Consider the following 27263-nt stretch of genomic DNA (forward strand, 5'->3'; position numbering starts at 1 on the left):
CATCTATTACTTGCTTGCACAGGTGGAGTGCCTGCAACCACTGGAAAGGGAGCTTGTGCTTCTCAAGTAACAGGAGACAGCATTTGCAACTGAAACCTTTACAGCATCAGCTTTGGGAGGGCAGTTTGATGGGCACTGGGGTGCACACAGCTGCCCCCAGGTCTGGGGAAGTGCACAGGGAGGAGAGTTATGGCTGTGGCACAGGCACAGCCAATAAGCCCTTTGTAGGGAGTGTGCATTGCTAGTTTATCTGATAAACAGCCTCCAGAAATTCCCAAGACAGACTGGAGATCCCAGCAATGCCTAATTCTGTGGAGTTTTCCTGGATCTGTGCAGAACTCCTGTTGGTGCTGGTGCCATTGCATGGAGCTGCTCCTACTGAGGAGGGTGTTGACCCAGCCCACACACCTAAAACCTCAGAAAGATTTTCATTTACTCAGTGGCCACCAAAACTGGTTCCTTTGCTATGGCTTGTCTGTTGTGGGAGACTGCCTTGTGTTGGAAAGGATATTATCTGACATGCCTTTGCTAGCACCATGTTAAATGCTGCTTTGCCCAGCTGTCCTTGCTGCTGCCAAAGGCAAAGTAAAATTGAATATTGTGATGGTGTTGATCTAATCATGCTAACGAATATATTTGCTAAGATGAACTTTTCCAAGATGAACTTTTCCACTGTAGACATAATCTGTAGTTCCAGACAAGTTAAAGAGTACATAAATGATTCATCTCTAGCTGGTGTCTGTGCTCATTGTGGTTGTAGCTACCAGCTGCTTTTACAGAGATGTTTGTTAGAGAGGAGAGCATTGGCCCATTTACCTCAACAGAATTGCTGGTGGGAAAGGTGGGGGAACTTGGAAAAAAACTTACTGCTCCCTCAATTTCTATTCCAACTTCAGGACAGGCGGGATACAGGCATTAGGAAGATGGTGAAAGTCATTGTAGGCACAAAGTAAGGAGCTGAGAAGTGTGCTCTTGCCCTTTCCTTGCTGGTTTTTGCTGGCCTGACCCTGGCAATGCACACACACCTCTAAGGAATTTGGTAAATCTTTGGTAAATCTTCTATCTTGAGCCAGGAAAGTGGATTTTGAAAATTGTTTCACCAGACTCTGAGACCAAGACATGCACAAGGGCCACTAATTTATCTGGAGTATGGGAGAAGTTTTCACTTGGTCAGCCCAGTTCATGGCTGAAATATTAGCATTCCCCAGGATGGAGAAGTTGTGTCTGCCCCATCCCTGGAAGTGTTCATGGTCAGATTGGATGGCGCTGTGGGCAACCCAGCCTTGTGAATGGCATCCCTGGGGTGGCAGAGAGGTTTGGAACTAAGTGGTCTTTAAGGTCTCTTCCAACTCAAACTATTCTGGGATTCTGTGATTGCCACTCTGCCACTCTGGGATGCCAGAGAGGTCCATGTGTAACTGCCCATTTAATCTTACAGAGATATTAAGAATCTTATTAAGCATGACAGACATGATAACATGAACTGGATTCAAACAACTCAGTAACAGTTTTGTTCACTCTTAGCTTTCTCCTGCAAGCCAAAGTCTGCACATCTCTTGCTGTGGGAGCCACTTCTGAGAGTCACAGGGGGGGTGTGGCTGATAAGATGCACGGCTCTGAGGGTGACTGCAGGGCTTCCCTGCACACAGAGCTCCTCCAGGGCAGTCCTTGTCACCACAAAGGGCTTTTCATGGCACAGTCTGGGATCTGAGGGAGCAATACACTCACTCAGCTGCAGGCAGTGACCTGGAGCATTTTAGGAGCTGAAGATGATGAAACTGTGAGTGAGGCAGTCCAGCAAGATCTGAGGTACCGCCATCATTTATGCCTGGATACACTAATTGGTAGGAGACTGGAGGCAAATTTAAATAAAAACACACTACACAATTGTGAGAGATTAAATCAAGCTGGATTTACCAGAGCTGTAGGAGTGAAGGGAAGAAGTACATGGCTGCAGTTTGAGTAGGTATTACAGAAACCCCCCTGACCCTGAGCATCCCACCAGAGACAACTCTTGAGTGTCCAGCTGAAGGGGGCTCAAGAAATGACACTTTTAACTTTTCTCTGGGATCAGGTGGCTAACTCTGCAAAGGCCTAAATAAAAGGGTTTGTAGAGATTTTAGTAGAGGGGTGTTGAGGCCAGAGCTGAGTCCTGCAGAGCTCGTGTTCATTTCCTTTCTTTGGTCCTGTCTCCGGCCAGGGTTTTGATGTCAGCCTGTGCCACAGCAGCCTTTTAGAGGTCAGGGGTTGGGTGCCATGTGCTTGAACAAAAGTGTTGAAATAAAATAGTGAGAGTGAACCCAAGAAGCCCAGGAAAGGCTTTTTGCCCACGTTTGCTCAGGGACTGTTTTTTGCAGCCCAATGAGAAGAGCACACAATCTCCAATCTCAAAATGGAGCTCTGAAAAACAACCACCAAATCATAGAATCATTTAGGTTGAAAAAGACATTTAAGGTCATCAAGTCCAACCATTAATGCAGCCCTGCCTAGGTCACAACTAAACCTTGTCTCTAAGGGCCACATCTGCACATCTTTTAAATGCCTCCAGATACTTAAATACCTTCAGGAATGGTGGCTGCACCACTTCACTGGGCAGCTTGTTCCTATGGAAGAGCATAGAGTCATTTAAGAAAAGTTTAAGCAACAAAACCCAGGGAGTATTAAAGTATTACTTGTTTTCATATGGCTGAAGTGTAAGTGTGAAGCACAGAAGAGACTGAAACAGCACCTCTCACAGAGGTTTTAGTGGCCAGTCACCACCATAATTCTAAAACACTGTTCTACTTCACGCAGCATCATTGTCAGAGAGAGGGAAGGAGGGAGAAGTGCATTCAGAACTCAACCATTATCTGGTTTTGCAAAACTTACAGATATTTTAATGTCTGAAGATTGTCTTAAAAAAAACTTTTACATAATCTTAAATGTGAGTGAAGAGCAGAGTTGCTACCTGCCATCTTTGCTTTTTTTCTTTGAGACCTTAAGTACTGGGATTGTGACACTACACGGTGTTTGGGTGTTGTGAAGAAAAGCTGTCAACACCCCTTGGAAAGTACTCTCCAAATTAAACAATAAAATTAAAATAAAAAAGGTGTCCAACTGGTGGCTTAGACTGAAAAGTAATCAGAATTAAAAGTCCTGCTTCTTTGGGCTGGGATTGTGAATGTGTGGGTCTATCAGTACAGAAAATTCCCATAACCCCCATACCCTGCATTTGTCTGGCACAGCAGTGTCTCCTGCCATGCCCATTGAAGCAGGACTCATCTTCCATGGAAATCCAGTCTTTGGTGCCAGGGATGGAGTTTGCTGTCACTACCAGGGACTTAGGGAGAGCTGTCCTCATTGGCCAGACAGCCCATTTCACAAAAGCCATTTCTAGCTGGGTGGAAGCCCAGCTAGAAATCCCCTGGTCTCTCCCTGAGCATGGATTCCCATAGGGAAATGCAGTTCCCAGGCTGCTCTACATCCACACTCAGGCCAGTACTGACCTGGGTTAATTACAATAAATGCTCTTTGAAGCACATTATGGAGAGGGAATGGCAGGTATTTCACCTTAACTGGCTGAATTTAGCTCCTTTCCTTTTGCAAGCAGTTTCCCAAAGAACAGCAGTGTTAGTTTGCTCCTCTCCATCCTGCAGCGAGGATAATTTGTGTGGAACGCGTTTTCCCTCCTGTTAAATACTTTTCCTTAGCATGTCAAGCGTGTTCATTGCTGCTGGCAAAAAGCAACCAGACTTGCAGAAAGAAAAATTTCTGAAGAATGTGTGGGGTGTTTGGGTGGAGCACAAATGAGCAGATGTTCCCACAGAAGAACAGGGTTTTATGGTGAATGAGCAGAGGTAAAGCCCTGGCTCCAGGGCAGCTGGATGTGTTAGATGTGCTCCAGTGTAAGAGCCACAGATGCAGCAGGACTGCAGGAAAAATGACTGCTGGGATGTGGCTGAACCCTTGAAATGCTGTGTCTGGGCGTTTCCTGCTGAGGGGGATTATTGGGGTGGTTGGATGTGAGATTACTGGGATAATCTTTGTCCAGCTCACAGCCACCCTCAATTGACAGTGCTTGCCTTTCTGAAGCAAACTAATGTGAAGTTTCATGTCAGGCAGAAGAATGCCTGTAAGAAGTTTCAAACCTGAGCATTTGAAGATGGGTTATCTAAATCCACGTTATTTGGAAGTAGTAAAATGCCATTTCTTTGGCTTGTAATTACTTCATTTTTGTAACTGAGTGGTCAAAAATTATGAAATATGTCTTTCACCTCCCCCAAGCAAGGTCAAGAAACCCAGAACTAATCCTCCACTCCATCCAGTGTGGTCCCTGTGCCCCAGTTCCATGGGATACTGCTGCAATGTGATCAGATAGTAAACAAAGTTATTGCTGTAATTTGCAACATATTGAATCTCTCAGCCCTTCTGAAAATATGTGCCTTAGCTTCAGTGTCTGTAAACCATAGTAATTAGCTGTAGAAACTCATCTTTCAAGTCTGACATCTTTGGCACCATCCTAAAAGATTACTCAGAGAAAGGAAAAGCCCCTCCAGTGCCCCCACTTGTCACTGGGCCCTGCCTACATCTGTGTTCCTGGGAGATGTGTTGCCAACTCACCCCATTCCTTGAGCTTGCATTGCCCTACTAAACACTCTAAAATATTTGCCAAAATCTTTCTTTTTCAGCACCTGTAAGATGTGAAAATAGAGAACTTAAGATTAACTTAAATGTTTCTCTGATTCTCTGATAACAATTTATTTTTTGCTGAAATTCCCACTCTCTGCAGCATTGGTGCCTGAATTTCAATGTACCTAAGATGAATGTTGTGAGCTGTGCTTCTGGAGTGTTACTGAAAGCTTGGTGACATCTGATTTCCTCTGTCTTGTTTGTATCTTGCTCATGCATGCATTCTGCACAGAAATCTGGCAAATGTTTAGCTGGACTAAATTGAGATGTTGCACCTCATCTGATATTTAATGTGAACCATTCACACCTTTGAGGCTGGAATTAAGTGTCAGGTTTCAGTCACTGTAATTAGCAGTTGCTTGAAATGACAGTTAAATCCATTTTCTGAGCCAAGCCTATCACTCAGATACTGAGGAAAGAAAAATAAACACAGATCAGATCAGAATTAGATTTGACCATTTGGAATTATATGCAAAATAAGCTGGAAACTTTGAAGGGCAAAGAGATGTGGAAGCTGGTCCCTCTGTAGCCACAGATGCTCATTTCTCAGGAGGATAACAAAGCTGTGTTATAAGCCTATGGGATGACTTTGCTGGCCCTGCCTGTCCTGTGTAGCTGAATCCTGAGGGAAGATGTGGACTTTGCAGGGGAGTAACTGCAGGAGCATTTTCAGATGCTTTTAGGAAGGGGCTGTTGCCTTGATATGAGTCAGCTGTGAGGAGCATCCCAGACCAGAATCACAAACCAGCCAATTCCTGAGGGATCAATGAGGTCTCAAATTAAAGTGTTGCCCTTTTTTTTTATTTTTTCCCCTTTGCAGGATAATCCCAGGTTGACTTGCCACTGAACAACCCCAGCTAGAGCATATTTCACAGGTCTTGGCTATTGCATGGAGTCACAGTGAGATGCAGAACTCTCTGGAGGTGTTTAAAAGCCATGTTGGCACTTGGGAACGTGGTCTAGTGGTGGGCACAGTGATCCTGGGCTGACTGGTGGACCCAATGATCCTAAAGCTCTTTTCCATCCTCAGTGACTCTCTGATGACCAACACTTAAATCCCAGGAGGCAGCACTGCACCCGAGCATTCACCCCTAACGCTGCATTGCTTGACTGCTTCATTTCTCAACTTTAATGTTGCATAAACAACTGTTTTTCTGCCCTGTTCTACATGCTCACACATGCACAGAGGCCTTGCTTCTCCTGTCCCTCCCACACAAGCAAAACTCTCTTGGCTTTGCTGGAAATTTTGCCTAACACCTGAAAGGATGGTGCTTTACAGGGTTCCTGGAGGCTGACTGTCATAATGGGGATGTGTCTCCCTTTTGGAGAGCTGCCCACTCTCCTTGGGCTCACACAGTTTGTACATTCTTCTCTGTTCATAAAATCCATGAGACTCAGTGATCTGGGCAAGGCAAATATGAGTTGTACCCCTGACATGAGGATTGTGATGCATTCAGAAAAATTAACTTGCTGTGGATCAGCCAACCAAAATTATTTTGGATTCTGTAACCTCAGAGCAACCCCCTTTGCCAGTAATTTCTTGCCCTTTCTCTACCTTGTAAAAATTTCTTAAATTCTACTTCTGAGTACAAGACTTGGAAAAGTCATGCCAACAGCACTCTGTAATGTTGTAATGAATACAGCACTTACCTTTCTGTTTTGTGAATATCCAGTAACAGCCTTGCTTTTGCAAACTCAATTCCTGAAAATGTCATTAAAATCATTCTCAAAGAATGAAAACTGATAGTGGGGTTATGCATGAAATGAACTTGGTATCTGAAGGCTCTCATTGGCTCAGGTGTCTTAACTCCTGTTTATTTTTTTTTAAAGAGAAAAATAAATGATCATCACAAATAAATAGTAATTTTTAAAAAGGCAAAGTGTGCATGTATCTTCTATGCTCTGAGACCCTTTTGATGAAAAATCTCATCACAAGTAATTAACAATTTGGGGGCACAGAGGAAGGAAGGAAGGAAGGAAGGAAGTGGCGGAAGGAAGGAAGTGGCGGAAGGAAGGAAGTGGCGGAAGGAAGTGGCGGAAGGAAGTGGCGGAAGGAAGTGGCGGAAGGAAGTGGCGGAAGGAAGTGGCGGAAGGAAGGAAGGAAGGAAGTGGCGGAAGGAAGGAAGGAAGGAAGTGGCGGAAGGAAGGAAGTGGCGGAAGGAAGGAAGTGGCGGAAGGAAGTGGCGGAAGGAAGGAAGGAAGTGGCGGAAGGAAGGAAGTGGCGGAAGGAAGTGGCGGAAGGAAGGAAGTGGCGGAAGGAAGGAAGTGGCGGAAGGAAGGAAGTGGCGGAAGGAAGGAAGTGGCGGAAGGAAGTGGCGGAAGGAAGTGGCGGAAGGAAGTGGCGGAAGGAAGTGGCGGAAGGAAGTGGCGGAAGGAAGTGGCGGAAGGAAGTGGCGGAAGGAAGTGGCGGAAGGAAGTGGCGGAAGGAAGTGGCGGAAGGAAGTGGCGGAAGGAAGTGGCGGAAGGAAGTGGCGGAAGGAAGGAAGGAAGGAAGGAAGTGGCGGAAGGAAGTGGCGGAAGGAAGTGGCGGAAGGAAGTGGCGGAAGGAAGTGGCGGAAGGAAGGAAGGAAGTGGCGGAAGGAAGGAAGTGGCGGAAGGAAGTGGCGGAAGGAAGGAAGGAAGGAAGTGGCGGAAGGAAGGAAGGAAGGAAGGAAGGAAGGAAGGAAGGAAGGAAGGAAGGAAGGAAGGAGAAGGAAGGAAGGAAGGAAGGAAGGAAGGAAGGAAGGAAGAAGGAAGGAAGGAAGGAAGGAAGGAAGGAAGGAACGGAAGGAAGGAAGGAAGGCAAGGAGGAAGGAAGTGGCGGAAGGAAGTGGCGGAAGGAAGTGGCGGAAGGAAGTGGCGGAAGGAAGTGGCGGAAGGAAGTGGCGGAAGGAAGTGGCGGAAGGAAGTGGCGGAAGGAAGTGGCGGAAGGAAGTGGCGGAAGGAAGGAAGGAAGGAAGGAAGGAAGGAAGGAAGGAAGGAAGGAAGGAAGGAAGGAAGTGCATCCAGAATGTTTTAGTCTATCTGAGACTTTCTCCAGCTTAAGGCAGAATTAGTCTTCGTGGTAAAGATCAATAAAACTGGTAAGCAACACTAAAAGCATCCATTTTCCCAGAATTTTTACCTAACAACAGAACTGTTCCTAGGCTGAAATTGTACCTAAAAAGCATATAGGTATCACCATGTATTAATTACAATGTATTTGTTAACAGCAGGAAAAAAACATGTGAAGAGAAAAGGAGAATGATGCCCACCTGGCAGAGCTCCAGGTATACCCTCCTGCCCTCTGCACAGAGATTGATCTGGGCAGAAACACCAATTTTCTACTATTATTAGGCTGCAGGAGGTCCAGCTCCTCTCATCCATGATGAACCTCTTTGCTCAGCTTGTACCAGGAGAGATGGGAGCTTCTTTGCCTTCATCCCCTGCAGCCTGGAGCCAGCAGCCCTGTCTGGATCTCAGTGTTGGTTCAGCATTAGCCTCAAAAGGTGTGCTGCATTTATCATTTATTTGCCTTTTTTTTTTTTTTTAATTATTTTTAATCTCATAGTCACTGTGCTGTCCAGGAGTCAGATATGGTGGTTTCAGACCTTGGTGGTTGATTTGCCAGATGAAGTCCCTGGTCATCAGGGCTATATTGCGCATCCTCTCCTCTCTCTTGAGCTCTTTGAAAGATGATAAAACTTGCAAAAGCATTACCTAATTTTTAAGTGTTTTTGTGGTGTGAATATTTCCTTGGGTAGTTTGTCAAGGGCTTTTTGGCAGATGATTTTTATTATTTGGGTGTTTATACACCCCAGGCTGAGGCAATAAGAGTTGTTCTGAGTGGAATGGCCTTTTTGAAGAGGGAGACTCTGCATGGTCTCAGCAAGATAGTGCAGGTGTTCTCCCAGAGTTGGACCATAAATGCCTTTGGGAGGTTCTTGCAGAGGTTTTGCATCTGTAAGCCATAAACCTCCAACAGAAGCATTCCATAGGAATGTCTGTGCTGACAAGGGCATTTCCACAAAAGCATTTTACAATGCCAGATCAAAAAGGCCTAAAATTTACCTCCTACATCCCTTGTGTAGGTTAGAGTTGGCTGCATGGTTTCTGTCCGAGAAAGAACATCACCAGATATTTGCATTATGTGTACAATAAGAGTTCTGAGATGATTTTCAGACTACCACAACTTTGAAATTCTCACATGCAGGCTGTAAATGAGTGGCCCTTTCTGACAGCAGCACATTCCCAGTGGGTGAACCCAGAAGTAGCTGGAAAGGTATTGCACCTTTCTTAGGAAACCATCTGACAGCTTGGAACTTTCCCTCCTTTTACAAAGATGACTCAGCTTCCCCTGTGCCCATCTCTGTTCTTCTCCTTTGGTTTCCATATTGCCTTTACCAGCTGAGTATCTCAGTACCTTCATGCTGGCATGCCCAGCACTGCCTGCTCAGCAGTTTCCTGAGGGTTTAAGGTCCATGGTCCTGTAGTTAGCACCTGCTGGATTCCCTTGGATGGGCCAAGAGTGTGTGGTGGAGGCCAGGCTGCTGCTAAGGCAAGAAACTGCCATCAAATGGGAGAAAAAATCCCTGGAAGATGGTATTAGGCAAAACCCTAGGACTGGCACTGGACATCCTCTGAAGCCAAACTGAATCAATTAGACACATCCAAGAGCTGATCCTGTTTCTCTGCTTAGCCCTCATGGAGGTGCATGAAGGTATGAATGAAATTCATGAATGAAAATATGGTGGGCATCATCCAGGTAATGTCAGCATTTAAGCACATGTCCTTCCCACGTGGGAGATGTGTGTCTGTCACTCCAGCACAGGAAGGTGGTTGTTCTGGAACCCTGTAATGTGCAATGAGCATCTGTCAATGCTCTTTTAGTTTGTTCTCCAGAATGGCTCAGGCACCATCACCTCAGGGCCTGCCAGTGCCTGTGGGACAGACATGGATGTGGGACAGACAAACGCTGCTGGGAGGCACAGGAGGACAAAAACAAATCTCTGTCTCCTGCAATATGAAGAGGTTACCTGTCAGCACTACTAAAGCAGGTTTAGTAGCAGGGTCTGCTTGAAAACTTCTGCAAAGACAAGCTCATTTGTTGTGTGGGAGAAAATTGGCTTTTTCTGCCTCCTCTGTGTTACTGGTGTGAAAGTGCAAAAACTGGCTGAAACCAGTAAATGTGTTTTCTGCCTTGCTGAGCAGACTAGACAAAGTGTCTGATGGAAGGTCAGCAGAAAGAGTAATTTCTTGACTAAGTTATTTTCTTTGCTGGGGGAAAAGATAACTGTGCTACCCAGGAAAGACAAGGAATGATTTCTCTCTTGTTGGGTTTGGGCAGATTCCACAGGATCTCAGCTGCCACACAGAGTGACATGCTGGCTCCTGGGAAAGTGGCAAGCTGCTGGCTGGATCCTGGCTGTCCAGGCAGCTGTTCTGGCTGTGCAGGAACACGTCAGGAGTGCATTAGAGCACTTCTTCAAGGAGCTCAGGGCTGTGTCTGTGCAGGCTGTGAGCACTAAGTTATTCTCCAAAGCTCCTTGAGGCAGCTTCACTGAGGACTTGTAAGAATTCATTTGTGTTTTATTTCCCCAGTTCTACCAGTCTGGCAGAGCCCTCAAGGGATGTGCTATGTTTTATTTTGCCTTTCTCAGCCTTGATTTTCTGCTGCTTATAGTCTGCTCCTCTCCTATTAAGAAGTTTTGCTGGTATGAGTCAAAAGTTTCACCACTCCTGTTTGTAAGCTGCTCTTTAATACAGTCTGTAACATCTGGAGGTCTCTCATTACACCAAACATCCATGTTGCCTTTGGCTCAGGGTTCCTCTTGCTTTTACTGTTTAAATTTTGTGCCCAATGCCTATATGAATGTAGCACTGGGTTGGAAGATGCACTTGGCTTTGTCCCTTATTTCTGCTCTCTTCTCTCAGCTGGGGTCCTTCCTTCTTGATGGAAATGCCAGTTTTTCCTGCACTGGTGAGGAACCTGGAGCAAACCATGGATGGTGAGTGTGATGCAGACTTTGGCCTTAAGCAAGATCATTCCTGTGCCAATCTCACTTTGGGGAGATATCTTCTGCTTGTATGCTTCCCCATCTCCTGCTCCTGCCAGACACCACCACCCAAGGAAAAAAAAGGTCTGGGACAGAGCTGGTCTTCGATGGGCGCCACAACCCACAGTTGTGTGTGGCCAGAAATGTCCCCACCAGGCTCTGATTGCAACACTGCACACTACAACAATGATTTCTTTCTTGGTTTTAGATAACAATCTTGTTGGGGCAGGGCACAACGCTTTTTCAGCTTGACATGTTACCGACACCTGAGATGCTGTTTGTGAAAAACAACATGTTGGTTATGAAACAGAGAAACTAAGTGAAAGCTAACATGCCTGAGAAAGTGAAGGAAAAAGAGGGCATAAACAAGAGTGACAAATCCTTTCCCTGTCTCTGGTGAGCCCATGGTCCTGGGCCACAAAACTCATGAAAGTTCTTCAGCTCGTGCCATCTCCTCTGGCCATTCCCTCCTGCCCTCCTGTTGTTATAGCTCTGCTGTGTTGAGCAGAGCCATTTACTCACCCTTTATTCTCCTTTTTCATATCAGCACAACTCACATCTCCATATTCCCCTTTCTGGAGATTATATAGCCCCTGGGAGGGATGAGTTTGCTCAGAAGAGTCACCAGCAGGAAACCCCTCCACTGAGAGTTTGAAATGGCACCAACCACCAGGAAACTTTGCTGTTATGGTTCTAGCTGCCTTCTCCTACTGACACTTGCAGGGCTTCAGACTTTTCTTCCTTTTGCCAAATCCTCCCTGTCTCACCATGGAGCCATGACCAATGGAAATAAATCACAATTTTAGGAATTTATTTGAATGTTGCTATGAAAGAGGTCACGGCAGCCAGTGAGAGCCTCTATTTGTGCAGTCACCCACAGAGGAAAGAAGACGTTAGTTTTGCTTTGAAAAATAACTCTTTCATGTGTAAAGGGCATTTTGGGTTTGGGTGGAAGGCTGCAGCCACTGAAGGGGAGATGAGCTGCAGTGGGAGGTTCACTCACACAGCCTAACCAAGTAAATTTGCAAATTTTCCTTGAGGTTGTTTTGTGCGTTGCTCAATGCACATCACACGCTGCAGCCAAGTGCTCATCCTGGCCTTAGAACTGGATGCAGGGTAGGGCAATTAAAGTAAAACATTTCCCTCTCCTCCCTGGGCCACAAGCAAACACGGCTGTGGGGGAAGGCCAGCAGAGGAAGAATGACATCATGAAACCCAAGAGGGAAAGCAAACACCAAGCCAGCCCCATGTGCAGGTCAGCCACTGCACCAGGACAGACTTTCCTCTTTGTAACTTTGACTTCTGGGCTCTCTGTTTGCCCAGCAGGCTTTTATTGGGAAAGCTTTCAAGCACAGGTGTGTTATACACCACAGCTCACTGCAGAAGGATCTGGTCCTCTCTGCTTTTCCAGTCCTGGTGGTGGCAAATGGAGCACAACAGCCTCACCACCTTGCCCTGATGAAGCAAGAGGCCATTTAGCCTCATGAGGCAGCAAAAGGACATTTAGCCACGCTCTGTCTGCAGCCCTGGATGGGCAGGGCTGGTCCTCTGGCCCATGCTGTTCAGGGCTGGCCACCAAAGTGTGTCCTTAAAGCATGGAAGCAACTCATTTCAGGCAGCAAGACTCCTCTCACGACACAATGGTGCTAAAAGAAGAGTGTCTTTTCTTACAATGGCAAGGAAATTACCTGAAGCCCATGTAATTTTTAATTTTTTTAATCTAGGATGGACCAGTGCTGGTGCCAGTCCCAGTGCCACAGACAGAACCTCCTTGCATGCCATTCCATGCCCAGCTGCTTAAAGCACAAAGGTGTGATAGTGGGCAGGCTGTACAGGTAGGCAAACTTGCATGCCCAGATCCAGGTGCCTGGGATGCATTTTAACAGGATCCCTTGGAGGAATCAGTATTATATGAAAGTGCTGGTAGGATTGGCCCAAGCTGCAACATCCCCTGCATTGTCTGCTACCAGCAAAACCAGCTTTTATTGAGTTCCCTTGCTTAGCCCCCCAAGTCAAAGCCAGGGCTGACACCTCTGTGCACACCATGGCTTGTGTGGCTATAAATACACCCACTAACAAATACAGAAGACTGCCCTTCAACCAAAAATGGCTATAATTTATTATGAGTACAAAACCTGAACTGGCCAGGACTCGCAAAGCAGCACCATAAAAAATTTAAACCTTCCTGGCACTGCAAGTCCCAGTGCCTGAAACAATTGGTTTTGCAAAGGACCCTCACAACTGGGAACAAACCCCAAAATTTATCAACTTGTTTATTTTTTTCTTTTTGGTAGAAGTAAGTTTCCCATGTTAACAAAAGCAGAATAGTTTTATTTAGTGTTCATCTCACACCTTCGACAGCTGCAGCTGTCAGGCACAGAAGTACAGTATTAAAATAAACTGAACAGAGTTGCTCATTGCAAAAAATCACACTATGCAAACCTGTGGATTGTAACATCAACAGTATAAAATGTAACAAAATTGGAACTTTTAATTTTTTTTAAGCTTTTAAAGATAATAGTCCAGGCTATAAAACTATATAAGCATTGAATAAGAAATGTTAAAGTCAACAAGTCTACAACAGATACATCTTGTAAAAACTCAATAAATTATATATATATTTATAATATCTAGTAACATTTAAAACCATGCACAGTTTTGTACATTTTCTTTTTTCAGTACAGGAAAACTCCTTGCTTCGAGTACTTGGAATGTACACAATTAGCAGACATTTGTAAGAAAATACCAAAAAATTCTTTTTTTTTATTCCAACAAAACAAAAATCTATAGAAATCTACCTTCTCAAACTTCCACTGAAGTAACCTCAAACTATAAATTATTTATTTTAGGATAAGGATTCTGTGGCTCTAAGAAGAAAAAAAAAATTCTTTAAATGAGATGCTGTCATCCTGTTATTCTGAAACATTGATATGCAATATGCACCAGAGAAAAATGAAAAGAAAGAATTCAGGATGCAATTTGCTTTGCCTCTTCTGGTAGTACATAAAGAAGTCTTCTGGACAAAAAAAAACCCCACCCACAAAAAATCCTCAGCCCAAACATCCCCCACTGTCAGCTTGGTCCAGGCTAACATTCTTTAGGTCACTCCTGTGCTTTTACACAGCTATCTGGTGTTGAGGAACAGAACAGCATAGCATTCTAAACACCAAAAATCAGGCATCACTGGCACTTTCCAATGTGTTAGATGCAAAAGAAATATGCAGCTGTAGCAGCTCTCCTGCAAACAGTGTCACTATTTTGCTCACATGGCATTTCTGAAGCCCAAAATACAACAGTACTGGCAAAAGGGAGAGAAAAAACCTACCCTGCACCATCCAAAGTCAACATTTCACTTTGCTGCATACTTGTTATTAAATCGACCACAAAGAATACCTTCATTTGAAAATAGAAAAATAAACACCCACACCCCCTTAATGCACAGTGGTTAAACTGATGGAAGAATTCTTGGCCCTGTTTTTCTGAAATATGTAAAAATCATCTCTCTGCTGCTATTTGTTTGGTTTTAACCACTGGTGATGTATTGAAAAATAAACTTACCTTTGCTCACTGCAATCCAGGATAAACTAATATTTTTTTAATGAATACATATATATATTTATAACATTAAATGTAATTTGTTAAAGGACTGTACATCTATACATTCTTTCAATATTTCCCATAAACACAAAGGAAAAACTTGATTAATATATTTTTTCTCCATTTTTAATAAGTTAAAGAAAACACCCTTAAGTTTGGTGAAATTTAAAGTTTACAGTAACACTATGCTATTTAAACCAATGAACAGATATGTTAATGTCTATAAATAACTTTACAAATATACATGTTAAGGTACAATTTTTAAAACAAAACTGTGAAGATACAAAACAAACAATCAAAAACATCTTTTCTTTTGCCCAGATCAGTATATCCTAGATTGCAATGCTCGTATTTTGAGACTCTCTCTCTCAGTACTGCTTTATGTTGCATTAGTATTATACATTCTTTTCTTTTAATATATTTATTTATATATATACACGATATATTTATAGATATATACACAGATTCTCTGGAATAAACCTTTTTGATATAAGTTAAAGGCTCTTGCCTACAGGTACCCGTAACTTCTTTCTCCAAGTCACTGCACATAGATGGAGCCAAACTTCTGGCCTCGAGGGGTGCATGGAGGAGCTGCTCCCCCCACTCACCCTTGGCAAGCAAGAACAGGCAAACCCCAAAAATGAGATTTATTCCTTTCCCTCCCCCCCACCTGGCTGCTCTCAAAGGTCAGGGTGTGACTTGAGATGCCGTGTGGGCTCCAGGAGCCAGGTGTCAGGGCACCCTCTGCTCTCAGGTGGGTGAGGCTCAGCTCCCCAGGGACCCCACGGGGTCTCTGCCATCCCTGGGCTCTGCTCCTGCCTTGGCACCGACCCGTCGCTCCCAGCCCCGTGCAAGGGCCAAGGCTCTGACTCTTCAGATGACTTGACCATCTCTTTTTACCATTTTTACTTTCATTTCTCCATGACAATTTGCATTTTACTTAGCTTTGTTTTCTCTTCTTCCAGAAAGGATTCCTTCTATGTAGCTGGGTAGTACGATCACGAAGCTATAAAAACGACGACAACAAAAATATAGATATTTTTATAAATATATGAATCCCTGCAGGCAACGTGGCTTTTCAGCTCCACCAAAAAGGTTCATGTACAGATTGCATAAGCGAAGAATTTCCACATTCTTGACATTTTTTTTTTTTTTTTAAAAAAAAAGGAAGATTTCTTTTTCTCTTTTCTTCGTATTGCAGGCACAGAACGGTTACTGTGGCACTCGGAACACAAGCGCGGAGGCTGGGAGGTCAGGGAGGTCAGCACCCCCCAGGTTCAACATTCTGCGTAGTAAAGAAAAAATCCCTAACAAAATGGAAAGGGGAAAAAAAAAAAAAAAATCATCTAGATAGATCATCTTGGCAAGAGATTTGTTCCTTCAGGCCAAACAGTGCTTCTTGACTTTTCATACAGCAATAGGGAAAAAAAAAAATTAAAAAAAAAAATACAAAAAAAAAAGTAACTTTTTTTTTTTTTTTCTTTTTTTAGCCCTGAACAGCTTGTCAACAACACAAATCTCCAGGCACCATCACACAGTTCCACTGGAAGATCCTTCAGTACGGTGTCACGCTCGGCGCCCCGCACTTGTGCCTCCACGGGCACACCGCCCACCTGCCCGTCTGTCTGTCCGTGTGCCCGGCGGCGCTCACGTCCGGATGACGCCGTTGCAGGGCGGGTGCTTGGGCAGGCAGGGCTCATCAGGCAGCAGGTCATGTGCAAAGACCGAGTCATCCCCTGAGGAGCAGGTGCTGTGGGTGTCCTGCCCGGCCGGCGAGTACTGCTCGAAGGGCACCGAGAGGTCCAGGTACTCCTGCCAGGGTGACAGAGACATCAGTGCTGGGGCTCCCCCATGCCAGGGACCAAGTGACCCCCTCCCAGCCCATCCTGCCACACTCACATCGGTGGATGTCACAGTGAGGACCCTGTCCAGGTCTTCCACCAGCTGCTTGAAGGTGGGTCGCTGCGAGGGGACGGCGTGCCAGCACTCCCGCATGATCATGTACCTGCACATGGGGACATGGCACATCACATGTGGCCAAGTGACACCCACCCACCTGCCTACCCATCTCCTAATCGCTGAAGGAACAGCTGTGGCCCATGCAGCTTCAGCCATGGCCAGCTGGGGGGAAGAGGAGGGTTTTGTGGAGCCGTGGTCCTCATCACTGATCATCTGACACATGACTGTGACACACCAGAGCTACACCCCCAGGTGCCACCTGCCCAGCGAGGGGAAGTGCTGCGTGTCACTCAGCAGCCTTGGGCTGAGGAAAGTCTACCTGGAGATGGTCACACCATTTCCCAGTGGGGATGTCCCAACAGCCCAGAGCCCAGTGGGGTGTATTTGGCCTCAGAGGGAAGGGGGAGTGCAGCAAGGTCAGCACCCAGCACACACTCACAAATCATGGGTGCAGTTTGCAGGTTTGTCCATCCTATGGCCTTCCTTCAAGAGCTTGAAGAGTTCCTCAACGGGAATTCCTGGGTATGGAGACCCTCCCAAAGTGAAGATCTCCCATAGTAGCACTCCAAAAGACCAGCTGGAAACCAAAGAAAGATCTTTAAAATTCAATGAGGTTTTTTTTTCAAGCCCCCCCATGTCCCATCCCCCTTGCTTGGCTTTATTTCTGTGCAGCCATGCATAGCTAACAAAGTCATCAATAGCATGACTAATTGCCTAGGCCATTTTTACTAGTTACTTGGAGATCTCTGCTGATCCAACTCAATAGCAAAGAAATCCCAGGCACCAAGTCTGAAATTGAAATGAGCATTTAATCAGATAGGTGACAGCCCATCTATCACCGCCAGCTCTTTGTTAGGTCTTCCACCAGCTCCACTGAATGGAACAAATCAAATTATTCATGCACGGCTTCACTGAATTGCAGGCTTGGAACCGCAGGCCACTAATTGTGCAAGCTGATACCAAAACTTGCTTGTTACAACACCCATTTCACTGGCCAAGCTGGGGGAAAAATACCCCAACAAAAATCAGCAGAGCACTAACGTTACACACTTCAGTCCTGCAGCTGTGCTCTGGTTAAAAGTCCTTTCTTCAAAAATATCTTTTGCCTTCTTCATTTTCTTTCTAAAAACAGGGATTATCTGTCTCTGTTTTGTTTTCACGCACACTCACTCTCCCATTCTCTAGCTTTGATTTATCTGTCATGCCCTCTGCAGCATTACCTAAGCAAGGAAAGCATGATTTAAGATTAATAAAAGCCAAAATATCTGAAAAATACAGAAATAGAAAGTATTTGCTTGTCCAATTGTGAGCAGTGAGCTCTGGGGAGAGGGCATGCTAGCTACAAAAATGCCATTATTGATCAAATATTACAATAAAAAACTAGTGTATATGTGGAGCTGCTTCAGCCCTTGCAAAATTCAGATGTGTTACTGATTTACATGAAAGGAGTGCTCTGCTGTTTGGTTACTGTGCAGAGGCATTAAAACAGATGAGACAGGATTAGAAAAAATAAAGAAAATAAATGAAATGGCAAAATTAATCTGAGACTATATTTGTTGAATGTTCTTTGATCAATTCTAACAAGAGGCAGAATATTTCAAGCTCATTCCACTTCCTTGACTGAAGTGTAACAGTCTGGGACAAAGTGTGGAGGACGCTGAGGGTAATTTTTTTTCTCATGAGGATTTTTTGGCACAGTATTTTTCAACTGCTGGATGAATCACCTCATCTATAAAGTGGATGAAATACCTGCCTGCCTTCCAGTAATTTTTCAGCAGCTCCCTAGAGACCCTCAGATGAAAGCAACCAGATAACAGCAAAATAAAACCACGTGTGTGAAGATGCAGCTTGGAATCAATTCCTGTACTTTTGCATCCCCAGGCACTCCAGCAGGGAACAAGCCCTGGTCATGCTTAGCAGTACTTTTGTCTGTAAGATACTATAGGTATCGATTTCCCTGTTGTATTATTTTTTTTTTTTAAGTGTGGGTTTGCTTACACATCGCTCTGGTGAGTGTAGACCCGGTCAAACAAGGCTTCTGGAGCCATCCATTTCACAGGCAGCCGACCCTGTAATTAGGAAGACAATGGGAACATCCCATCAGCATATTCCCCCAGCCACAACGGCACCATCTGAATCTTCTTTTCTAATCCAGTTTGAAACATTTTCATTAACAACCACATCTGCCTTCCCGGTCACTGGGCAAAGCAGCAGTGGCCATATAAACAGATTAGAGCATTTGATCCCTGGATCTTCACTGACAATCTCTGCAGTAAATGCTCCCTGTAGAGGACTGTATTTCACTGCCAAGCCAGGTTTAACATATCAGTGCATCTAAATCTTTGCATGGGAACAGCATCCGAGGCTCATAGATGCAGTGAACTCTGTGGCAGAGCATGGGACAACACTTTCCATCTCTTTGTCTGGAAAGTACAGTTGACCCCAAGTCCAAACCCAGTTTAGGCTCAACTTGAAGGGAAACTTCCAAAGAGTGAAGGCAAGGGCCAGGTCCTCTAAGAAACAAATCCTGATCCTGCTGGAGGCTAAAGGAGGAGGTCTGATCCCATCCTACATCAGGGTCATAAACACAGACTGTCATGTGAGAAATACAAGATGAGAAAGGCTAGATTAATCATAATTCTCTGGGGCTTTTTGTTTGGTCCCTGGAGGGAGACAGAAAGTATTGTTTTGTGCTTGAACCATGATTTGGATATGAGGAAACTTTGTCCTCTTCTCACCCACTGTCTCACTGTGGGAGACAACAAGAGATGAGACTCAGGCAGGATATACAAATGAGATTATGCTCTCAGCTGTCCCACACAGCTCAAACAGGGAAAAATCCATCTGATCTGTGATTAAAATTCACAAGAATTGTTATTAATTTATGATTAAGAAATCCTGGCAATTAAGGAAGATTTTTTGATATACCATTGAAGTGGATCAGTATGGACATGATGGACTTCAAAGGACTGCTTGGACATTTAAACCCCTTGCAATCCCAAGACTCAGGTTCTGCACTGCCCTCAATCTTCCACTGCCATCTCCTCACTCTGTCCTAGTTACAGTTTTCTCTCAGGGCTCAACATCTGCTGCAGGCTCTGAACCAAGACACAGGGCTCTTCTCTCAGCCCTTCATTTGTAAATTCATCTCTACAGAAAATATAAATAAAGCTCCAGGCCTTAGCCCTTGTCTGGGACCATCTTCTCACTCTTGGCAGTGGAGTCAAGAAGCTCAGATGTAAAAAAGAGAGAAATACATGAAAGACAGGTAGATCCAGGTATACAAGAAGTGACATTCCTCTGTTAAGGGCTCTGGTGAGACAGAAGTTCGCTCCTTGGGACCTTTATGAACAGTAGTGGAGCAGACTGGAAAGGGCTCCATTCCTGTTTGGGAGAAACCTGAGTTTCTCTTAGTCTAAAGCATCCTGGCCAGAGCTGAGACCTCACAACCAGCTGCTAACAGGACCAGGATCTGTCAGGAAAAAAACAGATGGTGGATAGACTCCTAGGACCAGCCTATCTACAGTACCTCACCAGGTGAAGTCCCTGTCAGATTTCTTCCTCCTAAGCCCCTCTAGAAAGGGAAATGTGGGACAACGGCCTCTTGCTGCAGGGATGACTGAGCCCCCTGCCAGAAGGAGAACTGCGTGTGCTTGGCAGCTCTGTACTTACATTGGTGGTTTTCTTGTAATAGTCAATGTTGTGAACGTCTCTAGCAAGGCCAAAATCAGCAATTTTCATCACATTATCTTCAGTGACTAACACGTTCCTGGCTGCCAAGTCGCGATGAATGCACTGTGAAAGGTGAGCAAGCCAATAAATAAGGGCTCGTTAGCTGGAACCAGCAGCACCGTGTGGTTTATGAGCTGAGCTGCTGTTTCATTGACTCCCAGGCTCATAAAGCTGTGGGCACTGCTCAGCTCCTGGCTCTGTGTGTCACCACCCCACCGTGCCTGCTCAGTGGGAACCACCTCTTAGCAACACTGAATTGGTGACCTCAGAGCCGGCACAGCCACGCAGGCGCCTTTCCTCTCCGGATGGGATGTAGGGATGAGAGAGCCAACTTCCCTCCCCTGGGACATGCAGCTGCTTTTCTGTGCTGCTTCCCCCAGGAAGGGGAGTGCAGGATGATGTTTAAGGATCTTCAAATTAAGGTATCCCAAATAAATCCAGAATGCATAGACTCACAGAATAGTCTGGGTCACTGGTGCTTTTATAGGCATTTTGTGGGTGCTAATGGTCCTGCAGGAGAGAGCTGTACAGCTGCAGGGCTCAGGAATGCAGCCTGCATATGGGGACTTTGCATATGGATGAAGCCTCCAGCTTCAAAACCCCAAAATACTTCATCCAGCAAAATTTGGCCTCTAAAGGGAGAAGCCTGCAATGTTTTGCCAGGAGTTGTCCCACACGGAGCATTCCCTGCCTTTGAACACGTGGCTTTGACCAAAGCTTCTACCGAATGAGGTTTCCCAACTCACTTTCTGAGATGCCAAGTACTCCATGCCCCGTGCCACCTGGTAGGCACAGGAAACCAGGTCCTTAAAGGTCAGCTGCTCCTCGGGCAGCTTGCAGGTGTCAAAGGAATAGTCCATGCCAGGTGGGCGCCGTGCCCTGAGGTATTCCCGCAAGTTCCCCTTTGACGCGTATTCCACCAACACGTAGAGTGGTCCTGCAAGGAACAGCACATCAGCATCCAAGGTGACCACCCAAATCTCATCTGGGCCATTTTGGGCAGCAAAGAAGGGATGGCCAAATCTGAGCCTCCTCCCTGTTAGTCCTGGGCTGCTCTGCTACGTACCATCCTGCGTGCAGGCACCGAGGAGGTTAATAATGTTTTTGTGCTTCCCGATCATTTTCATCATTTCCATCTCAGAGACCAGGTCAGAAAGGTCTTTGTCTGTGGCATCATCTGGAGAAAGTAGAGGAGGAATGCAAAAAAATGTCAGGAAGAAAGTAAGTGTTTAGGGGTATAGTTACAACTGCTGTGCAGCCATGTGGGGCTTTGATGGGGAAACACTACTCAGAATAAGGCAGTATTTGGCTTTATTCTTCTTCAGGAAGAAGGATCAAAATAATAACAAAACCTACTACCATGACAAAAAAAAAAAAAAAAAAAAAAAAAAAAAAAAAAAAAAAAAAAAACCAAAAGAAAAATAAGCGGAGGTAAATGTCCATATGGAAATCAATAATGACTTTTGTCTTCTGTTTCATCCTCACAAGTATTAAAGAAAAAAAAATTCACATTTTGGTAGTTGGTACCTACTTTTCTGATAGTTTCTGTCTCTCATCTCTAGGGGACAGCAGTTAATGATGGTGGAGGGTCAGGGCTGGGAGGGACTGTATTTTTTGGATGAAAAGTTACAATTTCTTTACAGAAATAGAAAAGCCTATCTACAAAAGTAGAAAAAATGGCAAAAACTTCCCAAAGGAATGTTTTGGTTTGGAAAGATGGAAATGCCCCTACTTCCAAAACCAGCTTCAGAAAAGACTGAAGGAAATGTAAATTAACCAAACCTGTTTCAGATAAGAAACGAAGGAAATGTAAATTAACCAAACCTACTTCTGATAAGAAATATTAAGTTTTTTCCCAGTGTCCCTCCAGAGACAAGCCCAGGCTGCTCACTGCCCTGCTTACTCCAGGTGAACTCCTCAGCTGTCTGAGGTTACTATGTCTGAGGGCAGGATGGGAAATGGAGACTTATCCAAAGGCACCCACTGAATCCCCCATTTCTGCCTCCCTTTAACTTCTCAGGTGTCTGGGACCAAGTTTCTTCAATGAAAAAAGTTCCTCAAGAAGGAGTTTTACAGCTGAAATTCCGCAAACTCCATCTGAGGTTGCTGCAAGCTTTTGGTAGAGCAGGCAGTGCTGGTTAGGGGAGGAGTAAGGAGTGGGCTGATTCATGGAGCTGACTAGAAGTGAGGGGGATTCCCCTTCTTGTCAGGGATGCTGTTACCCCTTGGCAGAGAACTGGGCTAATTCCCAGTCCCTCTTCCTGATGGGATTTGCACTTTTGCCTGCTCTCCAGGGACAGCCCTCACCCCCAGGCTATGTGGGTAAAGGGGAGGAGAGGCTGCTCCTGCTTTCTTTGTTGTATCTAGTTTGTATAAAAGACTTAAAAGAGGGGCAAAGAGAGGAAATCCCAGCACCATGTGCTGTTCTGTCCTCTGTGGACTCCCCATACCTTTTAGCATCTTGACAGCAACAGTGATGGCCTTGTTTGGCTTGTCCTTATCAATCCCAATGGCTTCTGCCATCACCACTTGGCCAAAACACCCCTCGCCAAGCGGCTTCCCCAAGGTCAGGCTGGAGGGAGGAACAGACAGACAGACAGGTATGTTAGGGGGTCCTGGTGTGGGGACACTCCCAGCAGGCACAGAGATCCCAACCCGTGGCTCTGACTGACCGAGACCGTGTCAATTCCCACTTGGGATCTGGAGGTAGTTCCAGCTCGGACACGTTGGCCAGCATGGGCCCATCGCTGGAGGAGAGGCGTGTGATCCGGACCAGGGGCGTGTTGGAATTCATGGAAGAGTTGGACTCCAGCGACACCTGCTTGGGTAGAGCAAATGAAGTGTTATTGCCAACTGTATCTCCAGGGCAGGCCGTGGCTGAGGGGGTCACTGAGCAGGTCTGAGCTCTCTGGGCCCATGGATAGATTTCTGGGAATTTCTAACTGGGAAATGCCCCCATCCTTGCAGAAATCCACTCGTTTAGGCACTTGTGGTCAAGTGTTTAGCAGATGGAAAGGAGGGACAGGTCAGCCAGTGCCCTGCAGCATCAGGAGGTATAATCCATCCAGTTGTTCTGTTGCATCTCCACAGCCCATACCGGCTATGAAGTGACTTCTCCCACCCTGGCACTGTCAATGCCCACCGTGAGCTTGCAGCCAAAGCTGGAAATCTGTACCCTCACTGTGGGGTTTCACATGGTGCCTTTTGGTCCTGCCCCTCTGCAATTTCATACAGCAGAACATCTCCAGCTTCACAGAGGACCTTTGCCACCGTCACGGGAACAGCTTTGGGCTAACCAGTGACATCTGTGAAAGCACAACCAGTGCTGTTTCTCCCCAAATCCCCAGTCCTCCAGGGAGCCTGGACTGGACTTCCCCTGCCAGATGTGCTTTCTGTGGCAGCTGCAGTGCCAAAACCTCTTGGGCAAGGCCAACAGCAGTGGGGGCTGCTCATGAACCAGAGTCAGCTGCCACCTCTGCCAAAGCTCCATGGGCATAGAAATAAATAAAATATTATTTATTTTACACTTCTAGGCTGCAGCCAAATTATGTCCCTCTTGGACAATGTTTTTCTGGTGGAGCTTCTCACCTAGAGAGAGAATTTCAAAGAGATGGAGGAGGGAAAAAAAAAAAAGAGGGATATCATAGAGGGGAATAGGAATCTTGTATCTACTTTCTGTTACCTGTCTCTTGAGTGGGAATTTGGAGACTTTCTGAACAGTGGGGGTGTTCATGGCTTTTTTGTTTGGCATTTTCATCCTCCAGACAATCACCAAGACCAGCACCAGGAGAAGGAGGAAAAAGCCAGTGCCATAACTGAGAATGCCAGTGTACACTGAGCCCGAATCATCCATCTCCATGAGCTCCTCGGCTGCAGGGTGACAAGAGATGGCAGTCAGGACAGGCTGGGCAGCTGCCCACACACAGCTACACACACAGCACAGAGAATCTGGGCAGGACTTGTTCAGCTACAATGTCAGTGACTTCAGTGAGGGGACTCTCCCAGGCCAGTGGTTTTCCACCTGCAGCTGTAGCTAAAACATTAGTTTGGTTTGCCCTTTTTGAGGTAATTTTACTCTGTGTTTTTAAGAGCCCCCAGCCCACAGATTGAAAACCACTGCTCTAGGCTGAAGGCATCTTCACACATCTGTGCTGTCCCTCTGACCAAGATCTTGCTCTCTCCACAAATCCACACAAGGTGGCTGGGATGCCTTGGATGTGCAGGACTGGGGTTTGCTGCACTTGCCTGATTCAGATTCTCCAGCAAACACTTCCACCAGACCAGTGCCTGCCCTGAGGGACCAAGGGGCTTGAACAGCACCCAGCAGTGAGGATGAACATCTCACAGGGAAAAAGTCTCAAGAGAAAAATCTGCTAATTATTTAATGAAAACATAGTTCTGCTGGGAAGAGGCTGGAAGGTCTGTCCCAGAGAGGTGGGATAGCCAGGAGGGTGATGGCACGAGCCCATCAGCAGTGGCTACCTGCTTGAAAGACTTCTTAGAGACCAGCAAAGGTCAGCTGTGTTTTCCCCCTTGTTCCTTTCAGGACAGGCATGTTGACCAGAGGAAGCAGCCATGGTGGGACTGATTTTCTGTCCCCCAAAGGTGTGCTGGCCTCAGAGGGACAGTCAGCAGTGGGAAGCTTTATGATGAAGTCATGCTGGTGTGGTTAGCTCAGTAATGGGTCATGTCCATTGCTGAGCAGTCCCTTCAGCAAGCAGCAGGAGCCTTTCCCTGGCAGCAGCAGGCTCTGTTTCAAGTGTTTGGTGGCAGAGCCCAGGAGGACATGGAGAAAGGGCTGTTGGTGACACTGGGGGCTGCTCCAGCCTGTGTGCCAGCTGTGAAGGGCCTGATCCTGCCAATGGCCATCTCCTCCCACGTGACAGGAGTACCACATCTCCTAGGATCAGGCACTGTGGTTGGTACTGCAGCTGCCTTGCCCTCTGCTCCCTGTCCCTCCTCCAATGCCCTCCTCCAGGGCATTGCAAGCTGAAGCTCCCCAGGTGGGCTGTATCCTGCACCCCTCTCTGTGGGGGCCTGCTGCTGCACAGATAGGTGTCCTTCACTGCATCTGACTTCAAAATAAAGTTCTGCTTTTTAATTTTTGGTCAGTTTTCTACTGCTTATTTTTTGCTTAAATAAGAGGTGTGAATTCATAAACTGTAAAAGCAGAGTGAGAGTCGGATGAGACAATATCATGATAATCTGAAAACAACAGAGACATTAGTCTTCTAACCAAAGGAAATGTTTTCTTATTCAGTGGATGTCAGAAACAGAAACAGGATCAGATCAGCTATTATAGAGCTGGCAAATGAACAGGAAAGATCAGCAGATCCCACTGGCGGCAGGGTTGGGCATGGAGGAGACCTTCTCAAGCCTCAGTAAAAGTGATTACATCCAAATCACCCACACAGATAAAGTCAAGATTAGAAATGCCAAAGTTTCCGGTTCCTAAACACATCCTGAGATGGATGTGTAGTGAGATGGACCCAAATGTGGTCCATGACTGGGTGAATCAAAGTGGGCTCTTTAGGATTTTGGGTGCCTTTTCAGAAGGGGGGGTATTGAACATAATCAAGGTTTGCTTCTGCACTGCCTGCAAGGCACAGGACATATGAGAGTCAATATGAATATTGCTGGTACTTCCCTGGACCATGCTCAAGCCTGCCCTGCAGCCAGAGGCAGACTCAGCAGGTGAAGGGGCAGCACAGCCTCATTCCCCCTTGTGCAGAACAGCTCTCTCTGTTGCACATTCTGTGCTGGCTTCATTGTCAGTAAGAGCTTTGCACATGAAAGGACCACAAAATTGAGGTCACTCTGGCCTCGGGTTTCAAGCCCACTGCAGCTTTCATCGATCCCAGCTGGAGCAGGCAGCATGCAATGCCCCTGGGAGCCAGGACTCCTGTGCTCTGCCTACAGATGACTCTCCTTGACCTTCTGTTTGAGATCGCTATCTTGGCCTGCTCATCCGTGAAGTGGAAATAATGCCACAGGCAGGGAAGGGTGTGCTCACACCAGACACTTATGCATCTAATTTTAGGTTAAGATATGAGGTCAGAGAGAAAGGATCCTTCATAAGATGATCCACAGTTCATGTCCAATTTAGGTGCCCTGGATCATCTGATGGGGAGGTTTTCTTCTCCCACTGTCAGTGTAAGAAGACAAAGCTCCTTATTTTGGCACTTGGCAGCCTTAACAAAGAGGCTGTGAATACCTCCCTGTTATTAGACAGAAAAAAAGATTCTGTGTATTTTACTGTATCATTACTGCAATCATTTAAATTTTGAGATGCAATGCAAAAAGAGTCAGCTGCAAGTATGCAACAGGAGTCTGCAGCAAATCCCAGAGAAGAGACCTCCCTGGAAAACACCCCTGCTCCAAGCAAGGGGCAGCCTCCGGGAACTTGGCATTTCCAAAGCAAAACATCAAGGCATCCTGGAGAGGGAAGGAGAGGCCAGCACAGAAGGAAATACCTGGTAGCACCGTCAGCCAAGCAGAGTGATGTGAGAACCCAATAGAATTCCCTGCGAGACAAGTATATTCCCCAGCATCCTCAAAAGTAACATTTCGCAAGTACAGAATCTCTAGCTCCTTATCCGTTGTGTTAACACCTGCCGTCTACGGGGAAAAAAAACACACACATATAGAAAGAGGGAAAACAGAGAATAAGCCACATTCCCAGCAAGTGTGAGGACACCACAGGCAAATTTCAAAAGCAGATTAAGGTGGTTCTTTTTTAAATTTTTATTATTTTCCAATGGCCCATCTTCCGCATTTATTTATTCATTCCCCTCTGCAACCTGTAGTCAAAAGCAAAAAAAAAAAAAAAAAAAAGTTCCCTTCACCAGGTTCTTACTCTGTCCCACTAAAGAAGCATGCAAGCAAAAGCATCCAAATGAAAAATTGCCCCCACAATATGACTGACTTTGGATTAGTGAGGTGAGTACAGGGGTGGGGAAAGAGAGATGGGAAATGAGGACAGACAGAAAGAGAGGGGAAAGGAGGGGAGATGTAGTGGGGAAAGATTCAAGTGCTGATCAGAGGAATATACAAACATTATGGTTCATGAGTTCATTGAAAATATACAATTCTAGAATTTTTTAGAATTTCTTCAGTGGGCATCTCAAAGCCATATATTGATTACACAGACCTCAACACTGCAGGCTGATAACCAGAGGGTGCCTGTAAGGAACTTTCCTGCAGTGGTGCTGAATAACACAGCAGTCAAACCCTCTAGGCTGGAATCAAACCCCAGAGCTCGTGAGATTGGTTCTTTTCTCTGTTTAACATGTT

The 27263-nt window shown here is 45.7% G+C and overlaps 1 protein-coding gene across 3 annotated transcripts in view; it reads right to left on the reverse strand.

Annotated features, from left to right (window-relative positions):
- Positions 1-12777: 12777 nt before the first annotated feature.
- The window catches only part of FGFR3 (fibroblast growth factor receptor 3), a 55366-nt gene continuing 40880 nt past the window's right edge, over positions 12778-27263 (reverse strand). The window contains exons 7-17 of one of the 3 annotated variants that reach the window (XM_050974260.1): positions 26444-26588; positions 23653-23840; positions 22643-22791; positions 22421-22542; positions 21037-21147; positions 20717-20907; positions 19911-20033; positions 18237-18307; positions 16678-16815; positions 16179-16284; positions 12778-16091 (exon numbers count right to left, since the gene is read on the reverse strand). In XM_050974260.1, the coding sequence (XP_050830217.1) occupies positions 15927-16091; positions 16179-16284; positions 16678-16815; positions 18237-18307; positions 19911-20033; positions 20717-20907; positions 21037-21147; positions 22421-22542; positions 22643-22791; positions 23653-23840; positions 26444-26588 (1509 nt within the window). In that variant the 3' untranslated portion in view covers positions 12778-15926. The remainder of the gene's footprint in view (positions 16092-16178; positions 16285-16677; positions 16816-18236; positions 18308-19910; positions 20034-20716; positions 20908-21036; positions 21148-22420; positions 22543-22642; positions 22792-23652; positions 23841-26443; positions 26589-27263) is intronic. The other 2 variants (XM_050974259.1, XM_050974258.1) reach the window with 2 other exon arrangements.

This window comes from Serinus canaria, chromosome 4 (genome assembly GCF_022539315.1).
Source record: "Serinus canaria isolate serCan28SL12 chromosome 4, serCan2020, whole genome shotgun sequence".
NCBI classification, from domain to species: Eukaryota; Metazoa; Chordata; class Aves; order Passeriformes; family Fringillidae; genus Serinus; species Serinus canaria.